This window comes from Lichenostomus cassidix, unplaced genomic scaffold (assembly GCF_008360975.1).
Source record: "Lichenostomus cassidix isolate B80296 unplaced genomic scaffold, HeHo_3.0 HiC_scaffold_46, whole genome shotgun sequence".
Lineage (NCBI taxonomy): Eukaryota > Metazoa > Chordata > Aves > Passeriformes > Meliphagidae > Lichenostomus > Lichenostomus cassidix.
The window spans coordinates 3,148,609-3,175,762 of record NW_028147597.1 but is presented as its reverse complement, the minus strand read 5'-3'; the positions used below and the strand labels follow the sequence as shown (position 1 = coordinate 3,175,762).

The window sequence follows — 27,154 nt, the reverse complement described above, 5'->3', positions numbered from 1 at the left end:
TCCACACTCACACCCAGCTTGGTGTCATCTGCCAATTTGCTGATGGTGGGCTCAATCCCTTCATCCAGATCATCAATAAAGTTATGAAATAAAACTGAGCCCAGCACTGATCCCTGGGGGTCACCAGTGGTCACTGGACATACACAGGATGTGGCAGCATCCCCCACCACTCTCTTGGTCTGCCTATGCCTGTCCAGCCAGTTCTTAACCTAGTGTAAGATCAAAGAATCGAGTTCTGTCTCAACATTTCCCATCAGAAACCACAGGTGCAGGACTTACACAGAGAAGGCTTTGTACCTCCCAGAGCTGGTACAGAACAAGTGCTTTGCCCCTGCCTGAGCTGGTACAGAACAAAGGCCTTGTGCTGCCAAAGCTGGTGTGTGACAAAGGCTTTGCTCCTGTCACCCTGACACCCATCATTCACTACTGTGAAAAACCTGCCTCCAAAGCTGACCATGCCTCGGACACTCCTCCCTTGGCCCTGCCAGGTGGAGTTTGGCAAATCTCCACAGGAATTAAGGGGGAGCAAAGGAGGGTGGCAAGGAGGGACCAGGTGTATGGACTAGCATGAAAGACAGCTCTGGAGTGACTGAACTCTGCAGATCTTCCCCACTGTGAGATCACATTGATCGACACAGAGGCAGAGGAATGCCTACTGCTCTGCCCCAGCAAAACTGCAGATGTGGCCAAGGAACAGTCACAACCTAAACCCCTTTTGGTCCAACTTGATTGGTGGCCCTTTAAGTACTTTAGGACTTAAAAAAGCAATTCCTAAAGATTTATTGGATCGTTTACCTTTAGATAAATTGAGCAAACTGGTAACCCAGTGGCGTGTGCCAAAACCATATTCCTTTTCCTTTGTGAAAGAAAGTTCACCTGTCGCAGCTTCTCCCCCCTTTTGTGGATGGTGCAGACAAGACATCAAAGTAAACTTTTTTCTCTAGTAGAGGGAAACTAGAATCTCCATTTCCTAGTGGTGGGCAGGGAAGTGGAGAATAGATTTATATTAAACAGCTCACTAAAACAGAAAAAGGAGATTTGTTAATCACAGCTATTGTGGGATTTTATTCTTGTAGTTTTAAGGATACTGAGAAAAGCTATACTGCTTGGGAGAAAGGTTTGTTTGCAGCAAGCCTGGCTTTCATTGAAATAGATGCACAGATTGAAGGAGCCTCAAAAAACCTTTCTATCCAAGAAACAGAGAGTCTGGATATCAGCCAAGATAAACCTGCCTCAGCCATCTGGGTGGCCCCTCCTTTTTCCCAACACCAAACAATAAATGCCTGGTTTATTGTTCCATCATTTTAACTCCTTTTTGCCTGAAAAGGGCAAGTTTTCTACTTTTGTTTTTGCAGGAGAACCCCGTGGGACTTTAAGATTTTTTTCAGAAGAAACATTAATAAGAATTGAAGACCTAAATCTGAAAATGGTCTACAAAATTTTGATTAGGTTGCTCGTACTTTTCTACATTGCACCTCCTACCCATAACCAAAATACTAATGAATGGCCTTGGTCTCAAGCCCTCATAGGATGACGAAGTTTACCATTCATCTGAATGGGTCTGAGAAAAAAATGAGTGGGTCTGGGTTAAAAATGTGTGGGTTAGAACCCTGCCCGGTTTCATTGATGAAAAAATTCAAGTGGGATGCAGGAAAGTAGAACCTGGTTTTCATTACCATCTGTAATTGGAAACACCAGCCAACAACAAATGTTATTTAAACCAGAATGGTCTCTCAAAAAGGTTGCTCCCTTTTCCCCAGAGATGAATATCGAGAGTCCCGACTGGTGTTTTTAGGAACCAGACTGAGGGTTCTAAATAGCATTGATTCAGAAGAATTACTGAACAAATTGGCTACTTCAACTTTTGACCTGACAAAAATGCAACAGCCTTTAAGAAGGCCTTTTTCCTGCAGAAATCCAAAAAATAATTTGGGATAGTGATAACAATTCTGAAAAGAACCTCCAACCTTGGTGGAAGTTGGTAAATCTCACCTATGATTCTGTTAATAACACTGTTACAGCTTATCTGTTAACCATTCACAATGCTTCAATAACTGATTTATCCTGTTTTCGCATTAGGCTTGAACCACAATGGAACTATATCCTTTCGAGCACAGAGCGTGAGCCCAAAAGGTGAATGATAAATGGCAAACAATAGACCTGGAATGCTGCATGGTGTGGGAACAACTAGGAATTATCTCTGAAAGTAACACCATCAGAACATGAGATTTTTTGTTTAGACACTGACCAAAGGTTTACCATTTTGAAGGAAATTAACTCTAAAACTGCAAAAATCTGTATTGGCAAAAGTTGTGTATGCTTAAGAACTGTTTGTAGTAATATCACAGTAGGAAATGTAATAGCTAATACCAGTAATCATACAAATGTTTGTGTTTGTAATTTTACTGAAATTATGGGATGTGACTTCTCTTACTCAGCTCCAGTCACTTCCCACCAAATTCTGAAATCTGGTATCACATTGATTCATATTGAGCAAGCTGCATGGCAAAAAGTAATGTAAAAATCTTTCCTGTCTTGTTTCCCTTCCTTCCCTTCTCTCCCCTTCTCCCTTCCATAGTGTTACCACCATGTGGTCCCAAACACAACTCATCCCGAAACCAGAAGACAACTCATCCAGAAGACAACTCATCCTGAAGAAGACAGCTCACCCAGAAGAAGACAACTGGTCCTGAAGATAAATGTTGAGCCACTGGGTGCTGTAAGGGTTGATCAAAGAATCGAGTTCTGTCTCAACATTTCTCATCAGAAACCACAGGTGCAGGACTTACACAGAGAATGCTTTGTACCTCCCAGAGCTGGTACAGAACGAGTGCTTTGCCCCTGCCTGAGCTGGTACAGAACAAAGGCCTTGTGCTGCCAAAGCTGGTGTGTGACGAAGGCTTTGCTCCTGTCGCCCTGACACCCATTATTCACTACTGTGAAAAACCTGCCTCCAAAGCTGACCATGCCTCGGACACTCCTCCCTTGGCCCTGCCAGGTGGAGTTTGGCAAATCTCCACAGGAATTAAGGGGAGCAAAGGAGGGTGGCAAGGAGGGACCAGGTGTATGGACTAGCATGAAAGACAGCTCTGGAGTGACTGAACTCTGCAGATCTTCCCCACTGTGAGATCACATTCATTGACACAGAGGCAGAGGAACACCTACTGCTCTGCCCCAGCAAAACTGCAGATGTTGCCAAGGAACAGTCACAACCTAAACCCCTTTCGGTCCAACTTGATTGGTGGCCCTTTAAGTACTTTAGGACTTAAAAAAGCAATTCCTAAAGATTTATTGGATGATTTATCTTTAGATAAATTGAGCAAACTGGTAACCCAGTGGCATGTGCCAAAACCACATTCCTTTTCCTCTGTGAAAGAAAGTTCACCTGTCACAGCTTCTGCCCCCTTTTGTGGATGGTGCAGACAAGACATCAAAGCAAACTTTTTTCTCTAGTAGAGGGAGACTAGAAACTCCATTTCCTAGTGGTGGGCAGGGAAGTGGAGAATAGATTTATATTAAACAGCTCACCAAAACAGAAAAAGGAGATTTGTTAATCACAGCTATTGTGGGATTTTATTCTTGTAGTTTTAAGGATACTGAGAAAAGCTATACTGCTTGGGAGAAAGGTTTGTTTGCAGCAAGCCTGGCTTTCATTGAAGTCGATGCACAAATTGAAGGAGCCTCAAAAAACCTTTCTATCCAAGAAATGGAGAGTCTGGATATCAGCCAAGACAAACCTGCCTCAGTCATCCGGGTGGCCCCTCCTTTTTCCCAACACCAAACAGTAAATGCCTGGTTTATTGTTCCTTCATTTTAATTCCTTTTTGCCTGAAACAGGCAAGTTTTCTACTTTTGTTTTTGCAGGAGAACCCCGTGGGACTTTAAGATTTTTTTCAGAAGAAACATTAATAAGAATTGAAGACCTAAATCTGAAAATGGTCTACAAAATTTTGATTAGGTTGCTCATACTTTTCTACATTGCACCTCCTACCCATAACCAAAATACTAATGAATGGCCTTGGTCTCAAGCCCTCATAGGATGACGAAGTTTACCATTCATCTGAATGGGTCTGAGAAAAAAATGAGTGGGTCTGGGATAAGAATGCGTGGGTTAGAACCCTGCCTGGTATCATTGATGAAAAAATTCAAGTGAGATGCAGGAAAGTAGAACCTGGTCTTCAATACTATTTGTAATTGGAAACACTAGCCAACAACAAATATTATTTAAACCAGAATGGTCTCTCAAAAAGGTTGCTCCCTTTTTCCTGGAGATGAATATTGAGAGACCTGACTGGTGTTTTTAGGAACTAGACTGGGGGTTCTAAATAGCATTGATTAGGAGGTATTATTGAATAAATTGGCTACTGCAACTTTTGATCTGACAAAAATGCAACAGCCTTTAAGAAGGCATTTTTCCTACAGAAATCCAAAAAATAATTTGGGATAGTGCTAACAATTTTGAAAAGAACCTCCAATCTTGGTGGAAGTTGGTAAATTTTACCTATAATCATGTTAATAACACTGTTACAGCTTATGTATTAACTATTCACAATGCTTCAGTATCTTTGATTTATCCTGTTTTCACATTAGGCTTGAACCACAATGGAACTATACTCTATCCTTTCGAGCATAGAGCATGGGCCCAAAATGTGAATGATAAATGGCAAATGATAGACCTGGAATGCTGCATTGTGCGGGAACAACTAGGAATTATCTGTGAAAATAACACCATCAGAACACGAGATTTTTGTTTAGACACTGACCAAAAAGTTTGCCATTTTGAACTTCATCCTGAAGTTAACCCTAAAACTGTAATAATCTGTATTGGCAAAGGTTGTGTGTGCTTATGAACTGTTTGTAGTAATATCACAGTAGAAAATGTAATAGCTTATACCAGTAATCATACAAATATTTGTAATTTTAGTGAAATCACGGGATGTGACTTCTCTTACTCAGCTGCAGTTGCTTCCCACCAAATTCTGAAATCTGATTTCACATTGATTCATATTGAGCAAGCTGCATGGCAAAAAGTAATGTAAAAATCTTTCCGATCTTGTTTCTCCTCCTTCCCTTCTCTCCCCTTCCCCCTTCCTTGGTGTTACCACCATGTGGTCCTGAAGACAACTCATCCAGAAGACACCTCATCATAAAGAAAGACAACTCACCCAGAAGACGACTCATCATGAAGAAGACAACTGGTCCTGAAGATAAATGTTGAGCCACCGGGTGGTGTAAGGGTCGATCCAAGAATCGAGTTCTGTCTCAACATTTCTCATCAGAAACTACAGGTGCAGGACTTACGCAGAGAATGCTTTGTGCCTACCCAAAGCTGGTACGGAGCGAATGCTTTGCCCCTGCCTGAGCTGATACAGAACAAAGCCCTTGTGCTGCCAAAGCGGGTATGTGACAAAGGCTTTGCACCCGTTGCCCTGACACCCATTGTGAAAAACCTGCCGACCATGCCTCGGACACTCCTCCCTTGACCCTGCCAAGTGGAGATTGGCAAATCTCCACAAGAATTAAGGGAGAGGAAAGGCAGGTGGCAAGGAGGGACCAGGAGTATGGACTAGCATAAAAGACAGCTCTGGAGTGACTGAACTCCGAAGATCTTCCCCACCGAAAGATCACATCGATCTTTGCAGAGGCCAAGGAACGCTGACTGACCGGGACTCCAGGGACGCCGGACGTCTGTGGACCCGTGGTGGTAGCTATAGCCCCTTTCCTTCCCTTTCCTCCCCATCTTTTCCCAATTTTCTCTCTTTCTCTCTCTATCTCAGGCCGCTTTACAGGCCAAATGAATAAAGTTCCCCCTTGGATTGAAATTTAACTCCCTTGACTTGTTGGATTTTGTGTTTTCTTTTCTTTTTTGCACTCTGAGATCGTAGCTGGTATGAACCATCACGCATCTGCTCATGAGTGGACTGTGACACACAGCTGCCCAGTGATTTTATACAGCCTGCCTCTATGATGTCAGAGTCTGCTCTGTGATGTCACACAGTTGTCCTGTGACCTCACAGCCCACTCTGTGATGCCATTCATCTGCCCTGTGATGTAACAGCCTGCTCTGTGATGTCATACAGGTGCTCTGTGATGTCATACAGGTGCTCTGTGATGTCATACAGGTGCTCTGTGATGTCATACAGGTACTCTGTGATGTCACAGTCCATGCTATGACATCACACAGCCTGTGGGAATGCTGGAATTCTCTTCTGCTCCTGGAGAACTTGGGGTGTCTGGCTGAGCAGGAAAGGTGACCCTGAGCCAGGAGCTTTCCTTTGCTGGCATAGAAAGACCTTCCCAGCACTGTGTCCTTGGCCAGGAGGGATTGTGCCACAAGAGCTGTCCCTGCCCTGCAGGGTTTGACATGGAAAGTCGTGGTGCCATTTAGCGTAGGAATGAGAATCACTCACTGTATGCAAATTCTGATTTTATTACAAAGCCATACAGTAGATATACTTTTCAGTGTGATAAGTTCTCTCTTAGTTGTTTTCTCAGCCTTTTCACAGTTTCTCAATACAGCTTGTTATTCTTCCCAGGGGAGAGAAGGAATCTGCTGATCTGCTTCAGATCCTGTGCTGATCAATACTTTTCTGCATCCTTTCAGGTTCTTTGGTTCCTCATGGGATCATGGGGGCCTCTTCCTCTGCAGCCCCACATCTGCCCCTTCTGTTTTTACTGAGGTTGTGGATAAAGCTAAGGAAACCATGACTTGTTTTGGTTTACTTTTAACATTTTTAACTGTTTTTAACTGTTTTGAAAAGGACAAGACAGAGAATTAAAAAGGCTATTATTGCCAAACAACCTGTCCAATGAAAACCCAAACTCGTAAGTTTATTCCAGTGAACTGTGACAAACGAGGTTCACTCTCCTGTTAGGATTAAAAAGGTTTAATAAAAGACAATAGGGGACAGATAAAAGCAAAAGGTCAGCGCTGGGTGCTTTGGCATTCAGCCAGAAAAGCACCCCTGGAATGGACAGAGACACCCTTTCCATACCCTTCAGCCTAATGCATATTCATAAACAGTTACACATATTCCTATTTCTCTCCAAACTCTTTTGCACGTTCTGGGAACTGATCCGCCTCCTGGCAGCATGCGCAGTCGTCTGTCACTGATCTGTTCTCACTCCCAGATTGTGGTTCCTGCAGCGCCAGGAGCTGATAGTTGCAGTGTCAGAGGCAGGGTCCGGCCGGGGGATGGGATCCAGTTCAAGCAGACACTTCAAGCATTCGAATCCAACCAGAACAGCTATTTTACTGCTATTAAACTCAGCTGGGACTAGAAAGAAAGACCTTAGTCATCATTGCACAGCAACTTTTCCCAGCCAGGCTACCTCTGTAAGAAAAGAATTCAAACAATCCACAGAGTATCCATTGGGATCTTTGCGAAAAGCCAACATGATGACATGGATTGATCACAGGGACATTGGGGACACTGGGGACATTGGGGATGTTGGGGACATTAATGGGACATTGGGGACACATTGGGGGATTTGGGGACATTAGGGACGTTGGGGGAAATTTGGGATAACATTGGGGGAATTTTGGGAGTTAAATGGGAAAATTTGGGGGAAATTTTGGGGAAAAATTTGGGAGAAGTGGCAGAAATTTTGGGGAAGTTTGAGGGGAAAATTTTGGAGGAAATTGGGGAAATTTTGGGGAGGTTTTGGGGCAAATTGGGGGAAACTGGGGAAATTTTGTGTGAGTTTGGGGAAATTTTTGGAAGTTTTGGGGAAATTTTGGGGAAAATTGGGGAATGTTTCGGGATGTTTTTAAAGAAAATGGGAGAAATTTTGGGGGAAATTTTGGGGGAAATTTTGGGAAAATTTGAGGAAGTTTGGGGGAAAATTTTGGGGAAAATTGGGGGAAATATTGGGGAAGTTTGGGGAGAGATTTGGGGAAAATAAGGGGAGAATGGGGGAAATTTTTGGGGAAAATGGAGAAAGTTTGGGGGAAATGTTGGGAAAATTTGAGGGAAATTGGGAAAAAATTTTGGGGAAATTTTGGGGGAAAATTTGAGGGAAATTTTGGGGAAAGTTGGGAGAAAACTTGGGGAAATTGGGGGAAATGAGGGAAATTTGGGGGAAATTTTGGGGAGATTTCAGGGAAGTTTGGGGGAAATTTTGGGAAAATTGGGGAGATTTTGGGGAATTGGGGGAAAATATTGGGGAAGTTTGGGAGAAAATTTTGGGGAAAAAATTGGGAAAAATTGGGGAAATTGAGGGGGAAGTTCAGAGAAAAAATTTGGGAAAATTTGAGAGAAATTGGGGAATTTGGGGGAAGTTTGGGGGGAAATTTTGGGTGAAAATTTTGGGAAAATTTGAGGGAAATTGTGGAAATTTTTGAGAAATTTTGGAGAAAACTTGGGAGAAATTGGGGACATTTTAGGGAAATTTGGAGAACTATGGGGGAAATTTGAGGGGAAATATGGGGAGAAATTTTGGGGGAAAATTGGGGTGAAATCTGAGGGAAATTGGGGAAATTTTGGGGAACTTTGGGGGAAAATTTCAGAGAGAAATGGGAAGAACTGAAGGAAATTTCTGGGAAAATTCGGGGGAAATTTTGGAGAAATTTCGGGAAAGCTTTGGGGAAATTTGGATGAAAATTTGGGGAAAAATGGGGTAAGTTTGGGGATTTTTTAAAGAAAATTGTGGGAATTTTTGGGAAAATTTGGGGGGAATTTTTGGGAAAATTTGGGAAATTTCAAGGAAGCTTGGGGAAAATTTTAGGGAAGTTTGGGGGAAAATTTGGGGAATTTGGAGGGAAATTTTGGGGAAGTTTGGGAGAAAACTTTGGAAAAAATTGGGAAAGTTTGGGGGAATTTTGAAGGAAAATTCTGAGAAAATTTGGGGGAATTGTTTGGGAAAATTTGGGGGAAATGGGAAAAATGCAAATAGAATGGGGAAAAAGGAGGAAAATTTGGGGAATTTTTGGGGGGAAATGGGAAAAATTGGGGGAAAATGGAGGAAAATGGGGAAAATTGGGGAAATTGGACTAAAAGGAAAATTTGGGGGAAAACTGGGGAAAAAGTGAGAAAAATGGGAAATAAATGGGGAAATTGGGAGGAAATGGGGAAAATTGGAAAAATTCAGGAAAATTGGGGAAATTTTGGGGAAAAAGGGAAGTAAATTGGGGGGAAATGGGGGAAATAGAAGAAAATGGGAAAAATTTGGGGAAATTGGGGGCAAAAGAATAGATTAGGGAAAAATTGGGAAAATCTGGGGGAAATTGGGGAAAATGGGGATAAATTGGGAAAATTTGGGGGGAAATTGGGTAGTTTTGGGGGGAAGGGACATTTGGGGACATTGGGGGTATTGGGGACACTTTGGTGTCACTTTGATGGAACTTTGGAGCCATTTAGTGACAATTTGGTGCCATTTGGTGACTTCTAGTGGCATTTGGTGACAATTTGGTGCCATTTGGTGTCATTTAGTGTCCCTTTAGTGCCACTTGATGCCATTTCGGTGCCATTTGATGTCACTTGGTGCCACTTTTTGCCACTTTGGTGCCACTTGATGTCCCTTTAGTGCCACTTTGGTGCCATTTTTGACCTTTTTGTTGCCATTTAGTGCCACTTTGGTGCCATTTGATGCCATTTAGTGTCACTTGAGTGACTTTTAGTGACATTTAGTGCCACTCTGGTGCCATTTAATGCCTTTTTTTGTCACTTTGGTGCCATTTAGTGTCACTTTGGCGCCATCTGGTGCCATCTAGTGTCACTTTAATGCCACTTTAGTGCTATTTGGTGCCTTCTAGTGTCACTAATGCCATTTAGTGCCATTTCAGTGCCATTCAGTGTCACTTTGGTCTCATTTGGTGCCATTTTAGTGACATTTTAGTGCCATTTAGTGCAATTTAGTGCCACATTGATGCCCTTTGGTGCAATTTAGTGCCACTTTGTGTCACTTGGTGCCATTTAGTGTCACTTTAATGCCACTTAGTGCCATTTGGTGTCACTTGATGACCCCTGGTGTCACTCTGGTGCCATTTAGTGCCACTTTAGTCCCATTTGATGTCACTTTGATGCCATTTGGTGTCATTTTAGTGCCATTTGGTGCCACTTTGGTGCCATTTATTAACTCCTGGTGTCACTTCAGTGCCATTTAGTGCCACTTTAATACCATTCAGTGCCATTTGAGGCCATTTAGTGTCACTCTGGTGCCATTTAGTGCTAATTTGGTGCCATTTGATGTCACTTTGGTGTCACTTTTTGCCATTTTAATGCCACTTCGGTGCCATTTTTGCTCCTTTAGTGCAACTTAGTGTCACTTTGGTGCCATTTAATGTCACTTTGGTCCCATTTGGGGCCATTTGAGGTCACTTTAATGCCATTTTAAAAAAATTAATGCATTTTTATCTGTTTAATGCAATTTGGTGCCACTTTGGTGCCATTTGATGCCATTTAGTGCCACTTCAATGCCACTTTGTTGCTGTTTTTTGCCACTTCAATGAAACTTTTTCCCACTTTGGTGCCATTTAGTGTCACTTTAGTCCCATTTGGTGCCATTTTTTGTCACTTTAATGCAGTTTTTTGTCATTTCAATGCCATTTTTCCCCATTTTTGTCCCGTTTTGATGTCACCTGCTGTCTCTTCACTGACCTGCGGCAATCCGTTCTGCAGTCATTGTCACCTGTGCTGGTCGGCGATGTCACTGTGTGCCCAGGGGCTGCTTGGTGTCATTTAGTGCCATTTGGTGTCACTTTGGTCCCATTTAGTGCCATTTAGCGCCACTTTGACACCATTTAGTGTCATTTGATGTGACTTTGGTGCCATTTAGTGTCACTTTGGCTCCTTCTGGTGCCATCTAGTGTCACTTTAATGCCATTTAGAGCCATTTAGAGCCATTTAGTGCCACTTAATGTCACTTTGTGCCACTTGAGTGCCGTTTAGTGCCATTTAATGTCACTTTAGTGTAATTTTTTGCCATTTGTTGCCATTTAGTGCCACTTTGGTGCCATTTAGTGTCACTCTGGTGTCATTTACTGCCATTTGCTGTCATTTGGTGTCATTTCGATGCCATTTGATGCCATTTTGATGCCATTTGGTGCAATTTTTTGTCACTTTAATGCCACTTTCCTCCACTTTGGTGCCATTTTGATGCCACCTGATGCTACCCTGATGCCACCCTGATGCCACCCTGATGTCACCCTGTCCCCTCTCAGTGACCTACAGCAATCTGTTCCACTGCAATTGTCACCCGTGCTGATTGCTGATGATGTCACTCTGATGACGTCACTGATGTCACTCTGAAGACATTACTCTGATGACGTCACCCTGTCCCCTCAGTGACCTGCACAGCAATCCATTCCGCTGCAATTGTCACCTGTGCTGGTCGCTGATGTCACTGTGTGCCCAGGGGCTCTTTGGTGTTGTTGGAATACATATCAGGTTAAACATTTTGTATAACTTTAGTCAAAGGTTTTGTTTGTCTTTACCCCGAGAAAAGGAATTTTAGGTTTCTTTCAGGACATTGTTCTACCAGATGAGGTCTGGTGGACTCAGCATATCAACAGATTGGGAGTGACCCCAGAGATAACCAGAGAGATAAAGACTATGAACAGAACATCCTCTGGGACATTGTGGTTATCAACAGGACATGGTGGATATCACAAACAGCTACCCCAGAGCACCTCCAGCAGGGCTGAAGACATCCTGGCCTGGAAAAAGGACTGATGAGAAAAACTGAAGAATGAAGAATCTAATTAGCATCAGAGGTGAGGAGATTCAGATCCAATGGGAAACTGAATACTGGGGGTTTGCTCAACTTTAGACCAATGAATACTGACCCAATGCTTTCCTATGTATTTTTACTGTATAAAATATCTGAAAAATCGAGTAAAAGCTATGTATCCTGGAATGATTCTCTCTGCACACCTGGGCTATGTGTGGATGAGATGATTTCTGTGGTACATCCAGGCCAGAACAACATCCTGGCCAGATAATAAAGTAATGCCTTGACTCTCTAACATTAAAATGTTGTTGGAGAGTTTTTGTATTTTTTCCCACAGATTTGGTGATAATTTTTGGCGACCATGAAGGGACGAAGCTGTTGATCACTCCACGGACTCCGGGAACGTGAGTGTCTCCCCAGCGCGCTCGGAGATTTCATCCAGAGAGACCTCATGGTCCCTGGAGTCCAGTGAGTCCAACACAAGATCCCGTGGTTTTGTTTAAGGCATTACTTTGGGGTAAAATACAAGGGTGACAGTTTAATTAGATACTGAAAAAAATCACTAGATATGCATTCATGTTGTCTCAGTTTCTTAGTTTGAGTTTAGGCGCCGAATCCCTGTGTTTCCGAGTTAAAGTCTCGGTTGCCTTGGTTACGAGTTCAAGTCTCAGTGTCATCTCCCTGTGTTTCCAAGTTCGAGTATTGGTTGCATTTGTTCCCAGTTTGAGTCTGGGTTGTCTCAGTCCCGAGTTAGAGTCTCGGTGCCCGGTGGTTCTGAGTTGGAGTCTCGGTTTATGTTGGTTCCAAGTTAGAGTCTCGGTGTCCAGCCACCGCGCAGTTTCGGGTTTGAGTCCCGATGCCTAGTTAAAACGCAATTGCAGAGTATTTTGGCGTTAAAGTCTCCTGTTTGCATTAAAATCCAATTGCAAAGTATTTTGGAGTTCAAGTCTCCTGCCTAGGTTACTGTGAAAAGCTTTTTTTGAACAGAGTTTGCTCCAGTGCTTTTGAATTTCTGAATGTATGCATGTACTGTGTGTGTGCAAATTACCAGTTAACTTCTGTGTTTTACCGGTATAAAAATCCATGCAGGGACACCCACGGAATATAAATAACTTGCTGAGTGTTGAAACATTCTCAATGATTGTGGCTTAAGTGGCCACAGGCTCTGCCTTTGGCTTTACTCAGAATCAGAATTCAGCCAAGTTCAAAGGAGAAGATAAGCCCATTTGAAATCCTGTATGGAAGACCTTACCAAACCATGATGGTTCCTGGGGAAAATCATGTAATGGGTGATCATCATTTGAAAGAGTATGCAATTTCCTTGGAAAAACACTTTCATCGCTGCATCAGTTTGTCGTTTTAGCCTCACCAGTTCCATTGGATATTCAAGTGCACCCTCATCATCCAGGAGATTGGGTTCACGTCCGGTCGTGAAGAACCGCTTCAGCCCAAGTGGAAAAGACCCTATCAAGTTCTATTGACTACTCATACAGCAGTAAAAACAACTGGTGGAGACTCCTGGATCCATTACTCGTGAATCAAACTCTTGAAGCAAGGGTCTGGAACACAAGTGCTGTGAGGAGTGGCTGAGTTTGGAGCTGGGGTTGTTTATCCTGGAGAAGAAGAGGCTCAGGGGAGACAAGGTGCTGTTAGGTCACAGGTTGGACTTGATGATCTCAAAGGTCTTTTCCAACCTCATTGATTCTATGATTCTCTGAAAGCACCCTTGAAGCAGCTGCAGGATGAGCCCTGGGCCTCCTCTTCAGAAGGTCCAGCAGCCCATGGCCCTCAGCTTCTCCCCACAGGCCCCAAAGCCCATCCTGTCAGTCCTGCAGAGTCTCTCCAGCTCCTCCTCACTGCCCCACAACAGGGAGCCTCACAGCCACACACAGCAGTCCAGATGTGCCCCCCTGGCCTGTGCTGCCTCTGGCAAGGGAACAGCACGAGGCACTGCAGGACCCTGCAGACAATTGATGAAGCACTTGTAGGATGATCCTGCTCACCAAGGGATGTTCCCATGGTGCCAAGTCAGGAACTGAAATGGCGAGTGGGGCCAGAGAGGAAAGGGCAAACAGGGATGGGCTGTTTGCAGGGGAGGGGACAGGGATGGGCAAGAGGAAGAAATGTGGAGCAGGGAAGAGGAAAGAAAGCAAAGGTGAAGCAAAGGAAATGCTCAGGGCTGTTTGGGGGTGGCTGCCAGGCAGCCCTGGCTCTGAGCTACAATGTCTGCAGCGGGACAGGAAACTCACAGCTCATGGGAACAAACTTTCTGGCTGACTTCAGAGGTCACAACAAACCTGAGTGGTTTCCCTCCCATCCCCAGCCCTTGCTGGCCCCCAGGGCTGATGGTGTTTGTGCTCACTCAGGTTCATCTCCCCACACCAACAGCATGGGGTGCTCACGCCTGCTGTGTGCAATGCAAACAGGGCTCCTGAGCCAGTGCTGCCGTGTCTCTGCCTGGAAGGATCAAGCAGCTCTGGGAGCTGGGGGAGAGGCCAGGGCTGCCAAGGGGGGATGTTGTTGGCAGCTCCATGAGGACGCTCTGGGACTCTGCCCTGGGCTGTCCAGCGCAGTGGGAATGGATCAGCCCCTGCTCTGCTGCTCCTTCCCGGCTCCCCCAGGGACCTTGCAGAGCCCCAGCCATGCTGTTTGCCCCCAGCCTGCCCATGGCCACCCTGCAGCTGCTCACGGGGGTTTTCTCTGCTCAGCATTGGCCTGGGCGTGTTCTGGAGAGAGCCTGGGCAAGGAGCCTCGAGCCCCCAGGCCCTGCCCTGAGGCGTCAGCTGTGCCCCAGCAGGGAACTGAGGGGGATCTCTGGTGAAAACGTGGCTGGAAAATCCTTTAGTTTGGTGAAAGCCACTGAGAGCACAGCTCCTCATTGACACAGTCTGTGGCCACAGTAAATGTGGAGAGAAACTAAATGAGAAATGACACAAAAAATGACTTTTCTTTGTGGATAACATTAAAAAAATAAAACAAAGAAAGAACTAAACAAGAAACAATCCAAGTACTATTAAAGATGACTCATATAACAAGTGATTTGAAGAATTTGGCAACCAGTTTAATGTTTCTGAAATTGTCCAGTCATCAGTCTCCACACTGCAGCCTTGAGCTCCTGGTTCCTCAGGCTGTAGATGAGAGGGTTCAGTACTGGAGGCACCACTGAGTACAGAACTGACACTGCCAGATCCAGGGATGGGGAGGAGATGGAGGGAGGCTTCAGGTAGGCAAATGCTGCAGTGCTGAGGAACAGGGAGACCATGGCCAGGTGAGGGAGGCATGTGGAAAAGGCTTTGTGCTGTCCCTGCTCAGAGGGGATCCTCAGCACAGCCCTGAAGATCTGCACATAGGAGAAAGCAGTGAACACAAAACACCCAAATGACAAAGAGGCACTAAAAGCAAGGAGCCCAATTTCCCTGAGTTTGGAGTGTGAGCGGGAGAGCTTGAGGATGTGTGGGATTTCACAGAAGAACTGGCCCAGGGCATTGCCATGGCACAGGGGCAGGGAAAATGTATTGGCTGTGTGCAGCAGAGCAATGAGAAAGCCACTGGCCCAGGAAGCTGCTGCCATGTGGACACAAGCTCTGCTGCCCAGGAGGGTCCCATAGTGCAGGGGTTTGCAGATGGACACATAGCGGTCATAGCTCATGACTGTGAGGAGGGAAAACTCTGCTGCAATGAAAAAGACAAGCAGGAATAGCTGTGCAGCACACCCTGAGTAGGAGATATCCCTGGTGTCCCAGAGGGAATTGTGCATGGCTTTGGGGACAGTGGTGCAGATGGAGCCCAGGTCAGCCAGGGCCAGGTTGAGCAGGAAGAAGAACATGGGGGTGTGCAGGCGGTGGTTCCAGGCTACAGCGCTGATGATGAGGCTGTTGGCCAGGAGGGCAGCCAGGGAGATGCCCAGGAAGAGGCAGAAGTGCAGGAGCTGCAGCTGCCGCGTGTCTGCGAATGGCAGGAGGAGGAAGTGGCTGATGGAGCTGCTGTTGGACATTTTGATCCTCTGGCCATAGGGACCTGTTCATGGAGGAGAGAATGACAATTCACGGTAGACTTTCCGGGGCAATATCCAAGCCCTTTCTCCCAGCCCTGACCCTCCCACTCTGTGTCACCCAATTTCTCTTCTCTCAGAGCTCTTCCTCCAGCCCCATGCCTGCAGCTCTGCTGGGATCTGGCCCTGTTGCTGTGACAAGCAGTGGCTCTGCCCATGGACTCGGAGGAGTCAGCTCTGCCCTGAAGCAGTGGGGTCATGGGAACGGGGGACAGGGACCAGTCCTGGGTTGGACTTCATCAGACCAAACTGCCCCTAAGACAGAGGGGCTTGGCAGCATCTCCTGTCCCAGGGCTAAGGAACAGTGACAGCCAAAGGCAGTTTGAGAGGATTTCCTGCTGTGCTCAGGGAGAACAGAGAGAACTGTGCAAGGCAAGAGGATTGGCTGTAACTCAGTGGAGGGTGAGGGGAGCTGCTCTGGTGCTCCATCTGTTCCCAGCTGCCCTTTCTGAGATCAAGGGCAGTCACTGTGTTCCCCTGAAAATCACCCTGACACAGCTGAGAGCAGAGGGACTCATAGCAGAGCCAAATGGCTCAGCCTTTCTCAGAGTCTCAGCCCCACTGCTGGTCAAGGACACTCCTGTCCCCCAGCGTCCCCTGGAAGGCAGCTCACAGCTTGGATGGACACCCCAAGGACACAGCAAGGGTCCTGGCCATGGAACTGCTTGAGGAGAGTCATTTCATTGCCAGCCTGCCAGCCTGCCCTGCCCAGAGCTGCCCAGGGCAGAGGGAGCTGGGACACCTCATTGCTGTGCTCACCCTGCACAGGAGGAGCCCCAAGGGCTGCGCCTGACCCTGCAGCTGCAACTGCCATTGCCAGAGAGCCTGTCAGCAATGCCAGGAGCAGCTGAGCAAGGCAAGGAGAGAGACAGCCGAGCCCTGAGGAAAAGCCTTTCCCTGCCCAGCCCTGCACAGCCCCTTGCAGGCAGCAGCAGTGCAGGACAGTCGCCCTCAGGCCCTGGTCAGCAGGGAATGGGCAATGGCAGGAGAGATGCCCTTCATCTCTGGTGCTGCTCTGCTGGCCCAGGAGGGGACTGAGGGCCCCGAGCCCCCGGGCTGAGGGCTGTGCTGGCTGCAAGGGGACACAAGAGCTCTGCTGCTCAGGGCAGCTGGCAGATCCCCTGCCCTGGCAAAGAGCCCTCAGGGCTGCAGGAGCTGCTCTGCAGGACAGCCCTGGGCACCCCTGGCTGCACCCCCACCTTCCCAGCCTGCAGCCATCCCTGACAGCAGGATCTGTCCTGCCCTGTCCCTCTGACGGTGCCCAGGGCAGCCCCGCTCTGCAGCACATCCTCCCCCAAACCAGAAACACCAGCAGAGCCATCCTTACAGTCATATCAGTGCTGTCATGTGTCAGCTTTATGAGATCCCTGCAGCCAGAGACTTACTGTGTCAGAAGTTGTGAAGATTTCTCCATGAATAAGCCGAGAATTGTCCTTCCAGTTGCTTTAAGCCTCTGTCTGCTTCCCTCCTCTCAGGTACCTGCAGGTAGCACTCTCAGCCCTGCTGGGCTGGGAGAGAAACTGCTCCTCAGGAGAAATGTCTTTTTGAAGCTCTTCTTGGTTGTCAGGAGTTCCGTCTGTGCCAGGAGCCCAGCCCAGCTCAGCAGCACAGCAACAGCACAAGGACTTTAATGAGCCTCTTGGGGATTTGGGGTTGTTTACATCAGACACAGTCCCTGAGAGAGTGTTCAAAAAACTTCCATAGAACTCAAAGTCAGATTTAAACTTCAAAGTTTCTTTTACTTTTAATGGGTCCCTCTGAGGGACACAACTAAGAAAGTATCCCCAGGTTCCTTTTAGAGCAGAACACTGGAGGCAGTGATGACAGCTGGGGACAAAGAAGGCAAAGGTGTCTCTGATGCTGAGCAAAGCTGGATGTGTTTCAGGAATGCAAAGGGCCAAGGCCTGAGCCCCAGCCCCTGGCAAGGCAGATCCTGTCCCTCCCTCAGTGCTCAGGGCTCTTCCCGGGGCACTGGCATGTGGGGATGTGCAATGCCAAGGGCAGGACCATGGGGCAGCCCCTGCCAGGCTGCTGGGCAGGGACAAGGAGGCAATGAGGCCCCAGGGCTGCAAGGGTCACTTGTGTCCTCCTCATGGCCTCAGGGCCAGGGACAGCAGCCATGGCCAAAGTGCTGCACAAGTTGGCTCTGTCAGGGCCTTGCAGCTCCTGCACATCCCTCTGCCCTCTCCAGCCCAGGCTGTCCTACGCTGTCCATGCCCTGTGCCTCTGTCCCTGCAGGCTGTCGTCATCCCCTGGCTGCCCCACCTCGCTGGCCCTTCCTTTGCTGACAGCTCTGCGTCCTGCCTGCCTCTGCCTTGGCACACAGAGCCTTGGGCTTGATACCAGAAGGGTTAATTCAATTTTTACTGTGCCTGTGAACTTATAGCAGGGAAACAAAGCATGCAGGGTCTGCTTTCCCAGCGAGGATGGTTGGAAGAGAAAAAGAAAACATCTGGCCAAAGAGTGCCGTGATAGAAAAAACAATGACTGAATCTGGGAACTTGGGATGGGTTTTATGGTAATGGATAAATTTTAATACACATGTAGCCACTGTAGATAAACAACACACTTGTAGACTCATGAGTCCATGTAAGGTTAGGATTTATCCCCTCTTGGACCTCAGGCCTGAATAAATGATGCCCTCTTTAACACCAAATTAGTGTTAAGGAGTCTTCTTTGGTTATTTCAGAGATTTGGGGGCCGCAGGGCCACACAGAACCAAGGAGTGCACTGTGGAACTACAGGGCATCATGGAACCAAGGGTCCATTGTGACACAGCAGGTACTCATGAAACCACGGAGGCCATTTTTACACTTTGAGGCCTTGCAGAACCAAAGAACCATTGTGATGCTTTGGGGCTCAATGGAACCAATGGAAACTATTGTGACACTGCAGGGCCTCGTGGAATCATGGAGACTATTGTGACACTGCAGGCTTCATTGAACAAAAGGACCATTGTGACACTTTGCAGCCCCATGGAACCAAGGAGTCCATTGTGACACTACCAGACCTCATGGAATAAGGAACCATTGTGACACTATGGGGCCATGTTGGGCCAAGGGACAGTTGTGGCACTGTGTGGCACCATGGAAACCAAGGAGACCACTGTGACACTCTGGGGCCTCATAGAACCCATGGGGCCATTTTGACACTGCAGAGCCTGATGGAACGAAGGAGAGCATTGTGACACTGCACAGCTGCACAGAATCAAGGAACCATCGTGTCACTGTGGAGGCAAATGGAACCAAGTGGTGCATTGTGGCACTGTTGGGTCCCATGGAACCAAGGAGCCATTGTGACAGTGTAGGGTGTCATGGAACTAAGGGGCCACTGTGACACTGTGGGGTTGATGGAAACAAGGAATCCATTGTGACTTGTAGGGACCCCATGGAACCAATGATCCACTGGGATAATGTGGAGCCAAGCAGTCCATTGTAATACTGTAGAGCCTCATGGAATCAAGGAAATCATTGTGACTCAACAGAGCCCCATGGAGCCAAAAGGCCATTGTGACACTCATGGAACAATGGAATCCACTGTGACACTGTGGGGCCTTATGGAATGAAGGAGACCATTGTGACACTGCAGAGTGCCATGGAGCCAACAAAATCAATTGTGACACTTCAGGGCCTTGTGGAAGCAAGGGGATCATTGTGACACTGTGAGGCCTTGTATAGCCAAGGGCCAGTGTGGCACTGCAGGGCTTCATGGAACCAAGGGGCCATTTTGACACTGTGGAACCAAGGAGACCATTGGGACACTTTGGGGCCTGACTGAACTGAGGAGAATATTGTGACACAGCAAGACCTTATGGAAACAAAGATCCATTGTGACAGCTGGGGTCTCATGTCACCAAGAGTCCAGTTGTGACACTGTGAAGCCAAGGAGGTCATTGTGACACTACAGGGCCCATGGAACTAAGGCGATCATTGTGATGCTACAGGGCATCATGGAACCAAGGGGCCATTGTGTCTCTGGTACCAAAGAATCAATAAAAATAACAGAAACTCCTTAACACCAATGTAGCATTTGGAAGCAGCATTCTTGATTTGGCCAGATGCACAAGGGGATATCTCCTCTGAAATATCATGCATGCTGAGTGCAGGAAAGTTCCTGTTTACAGACTGTATTTTACATACATATTCGTTGATTGTCCCGGAAAAAACATACATATGATAATAATTCCTCAAAAATCTTTAACATATTTTCCCTCCCATTTACACATGCATTTTTCTGCCCTTGGGGGTCACTTTGGTGGTCCCTGGTGGTTGGTGACCCTAAAGTCACACCTGACTCCCTGTTGAATTGGTAAAAATTGCCACAACTGGAGCTGGTCGCTTTCCAGTTCTTCTTGCACTATGGGCATTGTACAGATCCATGGGCCAGTGGTTTCTGATGAAGAAGAAGCAATGTGTGAGCTCCCCAGGTGCAGATGATTTTTACATCTGGTAATATCTTCCTCATTACAGAAGGTGAAACTATAATATATTTTCTGTTTGTAACCCACCATCCCTCTTGATTCATAGTGGCTTTCATTGTATTTGCTAACTACTGATTTCTGCAGGCTCCCACTCGCCTCCTACTCCGTTTGGGGAGTCCCACTCCATCTTACCCCACCTATCTCCCCATTCCCATCTACCAGCCCCACTCCCTGCTCACCCTATAGCTCCTCACCTGCAGCCTGGGGTGCTCCCAGCACCAACAGTGCCACCAGTACAGCCCAGCTATCCCCACTCGCCCCATGCCCAGTGCTGGGCATTGCCCACAGCCCCAAAGCAGCCTTGCTGTGCCCTGGGTGTCCCCAAAGCAGCCTTGTGTGCCCTGGGTGTCCCCAAAGCAGCCTCACCCCGTGCGGCACTGGCAGCACCAGTCCGGAGCAGTGTGGAGCTCGGGGGACATCAGCCGTGCCGGGCAGGGCCGAGCCCCGCGGGAATTCCCTTGGAGCTTTCCTGAGCACAGAGACCTGAGAGACCTTTCCAGGACAGACTCAGGCCAAGGAGCCCTTGAGTCCCTCAGCCCCACATCGGTGTCTGCTGGAACTCAATCCCCCTCCCCATCCCATGGCAGCTCTGCATTTCCCTCCTCCAGCCTTGGTCTCCAGCACAGCCATGGAGGCTCTTTTGGCTCTGCACTTTTCCTGCAGCCACCAAGGCCAGCTGAGCTCTGCCTTTCCCACACTCAGCCCTGCCCAGCACAGGCAATGCCCAGCAATTCCTTGTCTGCTGCTGGCCTTGCTGGCACCCCCGGCAGAAGCTCCGTGGCCCCTTTGTGCCCCACTGCCCCAGCCATGGTGCCACAGCCCCCTGTGCAGCCCAGCCCAGGCCAGGAGCATTCCGGGTGGGAACAGCCCCTGTGCCGTGGTGCCCACAGCAGCCCCTGGGGCTCTGTGCCCCCATGGCCTCCCTGCTGGGCAGCCTCTCCAAGCTCCTGCACAGCCCGTGGCACCTGTGGGCCTTCCCAGCCAGCCCTGCCCCAGGCTCTGCCGGGCTCGGGGCCAGCAGAGAGGCCAGGCAGGGCTGGCCATTGCCGGGAACAGGCCCTGAGCCCCGCAGCAGGATGGAGCTGGGGCACAGCCAAACTCACCCGCAAACCTGGGCTGAGCAGCCAGGGCTGGCAACGGCCGGAGACAGAGGCTGGGCTGACAAATGTCCTGGGCCCCCTCCCTGCTCTGTCCGTGCCACCAAGGGCACAGAGCAGCCTCCTCTCTCGGCCACTTGCCTGTTTTCCATCCCTTCCCCAGGCCCTGGCTCTGCCCCACAAGCCCTGGGCTCAGTCCTGCCCCTGCACGCTCACACAGGCTGAGATGGACACTGATGGTTTCTCTGGCAGCTTCTCTCAGCCCAGCCCAGCTCCCTCCAAGCTCTGCCAGCTGCCCTGAGCTCTCTGCAGCACCAAGGGCCTCTCCCCAGCACAGCCCAGCTGCCTCTGGCCCCACAGCCCTGCTCAGGCCAGGCTGCTCTGGGCAGTGGCCCCACGGCCTCAGCCCCTCTGAAGGGCACAGCAGCAGCTGGAGCTGCGAGAGGACTCAGCCCCAGCCATGGGGGAATGTGCTTGGCCAAAGGAAAAGGAGGCTCCCTCTTGATGCCTGATGATTTTTACCTTTTATTTTTCATATACCCTTTTAGACATTTTTATACCTGTTCCATACCTTCTGTATCCTCTATGCCGCTTAACCTACATACTTGTAATTTTTGTAGTCTGATATTCTTCCTCAGATTTAAGGTTCTGCAAGGCAGAAAGCCTAAATATTTATAGTAAAAGGCCAGAGAGCCCTGTGCCATCAAAAACTCTCTAGAACATATTTTGTAAGCAGGGCCCTAGCCTCACACTGGTGGGTTTCTTTAGAACAGGGAGATATTACTTCTTTTGTTAATTTTCCTGTTGGGGAATTCTAGACTGATATGCTAATTTGAAAAGTCTATAAAATTTTTATACATATTATATGGTGTGTGCATCTCAGCAGGTTCCACCTCGGAAGATCTGTGCACCTAGGTTCTTATTAAAATACTGAGGTAAAACCATTTCATCCCTTTAATCATGTCACCTTCATAATTCTAAGACCAACTGAAAGGCAGCACTGTGTGCCCTGCTCTCCTGTCCAGGAGATGCTGAGAGCTCTGCAGCCCCTCCTGCCATCCCATCTGCCCAGATCAGCACAACAGCCCTGGCCTTGTGGCCATCAGGAGCTGTTCCTGCTCCAGGCCCAGGGCTCATCCCAAAGCTGGGGCAGACAGAAAGCTGTGCCCATTGCTGTTCATTCCTGCTCAGATGAGGATGCATCCTCAGCCACTTGGAGGCTCCCCGAGGAATTTTACTACTCCAGAGGCTTGTTCAGCCTTCAGCTCTTCAGTTCAGGAATTCAGTGCCAAAGGCTCATTAACATTTCAAAACACACTAACAAGACAAGGCTCTGGGAATTATTTAATTAAGTCTTCAATTCTTCTGTGGTTAATTATAGAGATTTCAGAAGTGTATTCCAAGTGAGATAACCACATTTAAAGACAATGCAGAGCAAATTGATTTGTCCTTTTCAGTTTTCTTTTCCTGTTTATAGGTTGGTATCAACAATTTCCAATGGATATTGATTGCTAGCACCTCCAAATTCAGTCTGAATGGATATGAAAATTAAGACCCCTTATGCCTGACTATCAACTAAACTCTGTCCCTAATCCCCTCCCCATCATTTCCCTCCTTCAAACCCTGGGACTCAGAGCAGCCTTGTGCAAATCTCAGCTTCCTCCACTCCAGGCTGCACCTGCAGCTTTCAGCTCCTTGGCACAAACTCCCAGCTGCTTTCCTTGGAGAAGAAGCTGCCTGAGACACAGAGGGATGTTCATTTATTGTCAGCAAACTGAACCAAAGGAAGGCACATCTCCATTTGAGAAACAAAGAATCTGCTGTATATTAAATCCACTTTCCACAGCTGACAGTCTCAGACCAAAGCAAAACACGTTCTGTGCCCAGCACAGGTCCCAAGATGCCCCCAAACCCTCCCTGCCCCAGTTCTGTCCAGATTTGCTCTTTGCACACACAAATCACACACTGCAGTCATGAGCTCCCTGCATGGCCAGAGGGAGGAAAAGAGAGAAAGTGGATGAAGAACTCTCTTGTGCAGAGCTACAGCTGCACTAATCCCAATATTCTGGGGTCACAGGAACTTGATCCAACACCCTCTGCAGCATCTGTTCCCTGGGGGTCCTGGTTCTGGGCTTGGGGTTCTGTGCTTGTTCTCATCAGGGGCTCCTGGCTGTGAGCTCTGAATCCCAACAATGGCTCAGGGTCCTTGCTTTGGGCACGAGGTCCTCCAGCACCCACCAGTGCCTGGGGGATGTGGATCCTCTTACCTGGCTCACCTGGAGCTGCTCGTGGCCATCCCACAGTGGGCACAGGGCACCCCAGGATGCCCAGATGGGGTCACCGTGTCCCCTGGGGGGAACATGCCTCAGGGACAGAGCCAGGGAAGCAGCAGGAAACCAGAGCCCAGGGCAGGATGTGACTCACATGGGCAGTGGGACATGAGGATGATATGAGCACATGTCAGGGGTCTTGGGATGCCTCAGGTGTCCTGGCACAGCAGGAGATGGGTAACCCCCCCAAGCCTTGTTCCCTGCCCAGTCCCACAGGGATTTCATTTGGGACTGCGTGGCTGTGGGGCTGAGCCTGGCAGTGCTGGACATGCTGCCCATTGCCAAGAAGGAATGCCAGTGGCCTGGACAGATCTGCAGCCACAGCAGGTGAGCTGGGGACCGGGGGGACAGTGTGGCACCCATGGGACAGCCTGGCAGCCATTGGACATCTTGGCACCCATGAGGACAGAGTGACACCCCTGGGGACAGCGCCTGACATCCTGGGGGATACCCACCAGCCACCTCTGCTTCCTGCACCCCAGTGGCTCCAGGGTGCTGGTGGTGCCTGTGGTAGGGGTCTCATGGTGTAGGGACATGGGTGACAGCGGTGTCACCCCGGCGGTGTTCCCTCAGAAGCACCAGCACTAGTGCAACTTCCCCAACATTGCCACCATCAGCACCGAGCAAACAGCGAGCCGGGAGAGCAGCCCAGTGGAGAACCAGCTTGTCACCCTCCCCAGGGCAGAGAGCCAGGTGCTGGTGAGCTGAGGGGGTTTGCGGACCCCGGGGGACTTGAAGGACATGGGGCTGTCCCCACGCCTGGCACAGGAGGGCGAGTTCCCCAGGCTGTGGGATGCTCGTTCCTTCGTGGCTCTCCTCCATGGCCACTCCCGGCTGAGGGAGGATGCCCAGCACTCCTTCTGCAGGGAAGTGACCTCTCCCCAGCTCCTGGCTGTCAGAGACTGAAATAGTTCATGCCTCAAACATTGATATGAAGTTTTGCTCATTATAACAAAAACCGCATAAAGATGCTACAATCAAAGAAACCTCCCTGAAGATACCTGACTGGGACTTCGGACTGAGTCAAACTGCTGAGATTAGATAAAGGGAAACCTATTGTTCATTCATCTCAGGCTGAGGGAAAGGAATGCATCCGCAAAGGTCAAAGCCACCAGCTGTGCTGAGAATCATCCCTGGCTGAGTTTGGGGTGGGGGAGAGCACAGCTCACAGAAGCCAGGTTTACACAAACTGGCCCAGCTGTGGAACCCCCAAGCCCACAAGCCACATCCATGGGACTTTCACGTGAGAGGAGCTGAGGAGAAGTCACAATCCATCAAAGACCCCCAAATGCTAGGCCTTGCACCACAGGAGTGCAGGTGATGCAAGCAGAGTCTGCTGCTAGAGACTGTCCCCTCCCCTGGGGGGACATGCCTGGACATTGCCCCTGGCCTGAGTGTATATTAACCCATGGCATTCTGTGCTTTTGGGGGGACCATCACCAGCAAGAAGACCAGCTGGAGAGGATCAATGCAACATTGTTGGGATCCACAGATGGTGATATTTTCTCTTTCTCTCTTTCTGTCCCCCCCACCTCTTTTCCTACTTCTCTTTTTCTCTCTTTTCTTCTCTCTCTCTCTCATATTTTCTATCAAATAAAACCCATACTATTGATTGGCATATGGTCTCGTTTGTACCTTAATTCGGGCAGAAGTATTTCTAAAGAACCTTAATAATTGGATCATAACACTGGGGGACATGTCAAACCAGTGCCACGGAGCCATCGGGGGTGCTGGAACTCCTGAGCAGCCCCGAGCCGGAGGTGACAGGGGAAGGGAGGTGACAGAATCACCCCAGGAGGGGCAGGTCCCCATCCCACCCCCTGGGCACCGCAGGACCTGCGGGGCTTGGGGACACCGTGGTGAGGGGTGGGCAAAGGGGGTGGGCAAAGGGGGTGCCCATTGTGTCCCTGAGGGTGACCAGGGCCATCCCTGCCCTTGGCAGAGCCAAGTTCGCTGTGACCAAGCTGGAGGTGGCCAGGGGTGTCCCGAGACTGTCCCTGCGGTGCCACAGCCCCCAGGCCTTGGACAGTTCCCTGCTGAGTGTCTGTGGCCAGGTGAGACCCCCATGGCACCCCCGGGGGTTTGGAGTGGCTCAGACTTCACAGGGCCCTGTCCCCATTAAGGAAACACAGCCCTGGCACCCACGGGGACAGTGCCATGGGGACAGTGCCATGGGGACAATGCCATGGGGATGGGCACAGCCCTGGGGCTGCTGTGGACACCCGTGGGGCAGGAGGGATTTGGGGCTCCCAGGGGGTCCCTACCCTGCTGAGCCCTGCAGTCACTCCACAGTTACACTCCAGCCAGGATTCCAAGCAGTGCCAGATCTGCCAGGACAAGGACAGACACTTGCGGCTCTCTGGGGTGGCATGGAGGCTCTGCAGCCTGTGGGAGCTGCTGGGCACCTCTGGGCACTGAGGGCTGCAGGCAGAGGAGCCCAAATATGCCTGGAGGCCACCTGTCCATCCTGCCCCAAAGGTGACACTGGGGGACATTCCAGAGAGGGGCTGTGAGGTCACAGACCAGCTGTGATGTCCCAGAGAACTAAGTGTCCCAGAGAACTAAGCCCAGAGAGGCTGTGTGATGTCCCAGAGGGGGCTGTGTCATACCAGCACCACTGTCACTGTCAGAGAGCCACAGAGCAGCTGTGATGTCAGAAAGGGACGGTGTGACATCACAGAATGGGTTGTGTGAGGTCACAGAGGAGCCCTGACATCACAGAGTGTGTTATCTGAGGTTGTCGAGCATCTGCAACATCATAGAGGTGACTGTGACATCCCAGTATAGACTGTGACAATGACGTGGCTGTGCGGCATCACAGGGTGGCTTTATGACATCACAGAGCCACCCTGTGTGACATCACAGGGGGCTGTGTAGTGTCACTGGGGAGGTCACTCCACCCCAACCCCCTCTCACAGTCCCTGCCAGAGAAGTCCCCCATGCTGCCCCTGCCAAGTGGGGTCCCCTGTCCCCCCAGGTCCCTTTTTCCCCCAATGCTGCAGCCTTTCCCAGAGGATGTTCCACAAACAAACCCCCAGAGCCAAACACGGGGACAAGGGGGCTGTGTGACCAGGAAGGTGTCACGGTCCACTCATGAGCAGACGCATGATGGTTCATACCAGCTACGATCTCAGAGTGCAAAAAGGAAAAGAAAACACAAAATGCAACAAGTCAAGGGAGTTAAATTTCAATCGAAGGGGGAACTTTATTAATTTGGCCTGTAAAGCGGTCTGCGATAGAGAGAGAAAGAGAGAAAATTGGGAAAAGATGGGGAGAAAAGGGCAGGAAAGGGGCTATAGCTACCACCACGGGTCCACAGACGTCCGGCGTCCCTGGCGTCCCGTCCAGTCGGCGTTCCTTGGCCTCTGCAAAGATCGATGTGATCTTTCGGTGGGGAAGATCTTCGGAGTTCAGCCACTCCAAAGCTGTCTTTTATGCTAGTCCATACACCTGGTCCCTCCTTGCCAGCCGCCTTTGCCCCCCCTTAATTCTTCTGGAGATTTGCCAAACTCCACTTGGCAGGGTA

General features: G+C 49.1%; 2 protein-coding genes across 2 annotated transcripts in view; one reads left to right on the top strand and one right to left on the bottom strand.

The window, feature by feature from the left end:
- LOC146421984 (olfactory receptor 14A16-like) overlaps positions 1 to 27,154 on the top strand; it is a 468,355-nt gene that overhangs the window by 398,291 nt on the left and 42,910 nt on the right. The window lies entirely within an intron of this gene.
- LOC146421986 (olfactory receptor 14A16-like) lies at positions 14,687 to 15,671 on the bottom strand. The gene has a single exon (XM_085046912.1). The coding sequence runs from the start codon at positions 15,662 to 15,664 to the stop codon at positions 14,732 to 14,734; it is 933 nt and encodes a 310-aa protein (XP_084903038.1). The 5' UTR covers positions 15,665 to 15,671; the 3' UTR covers positions 14,687 to 14,731.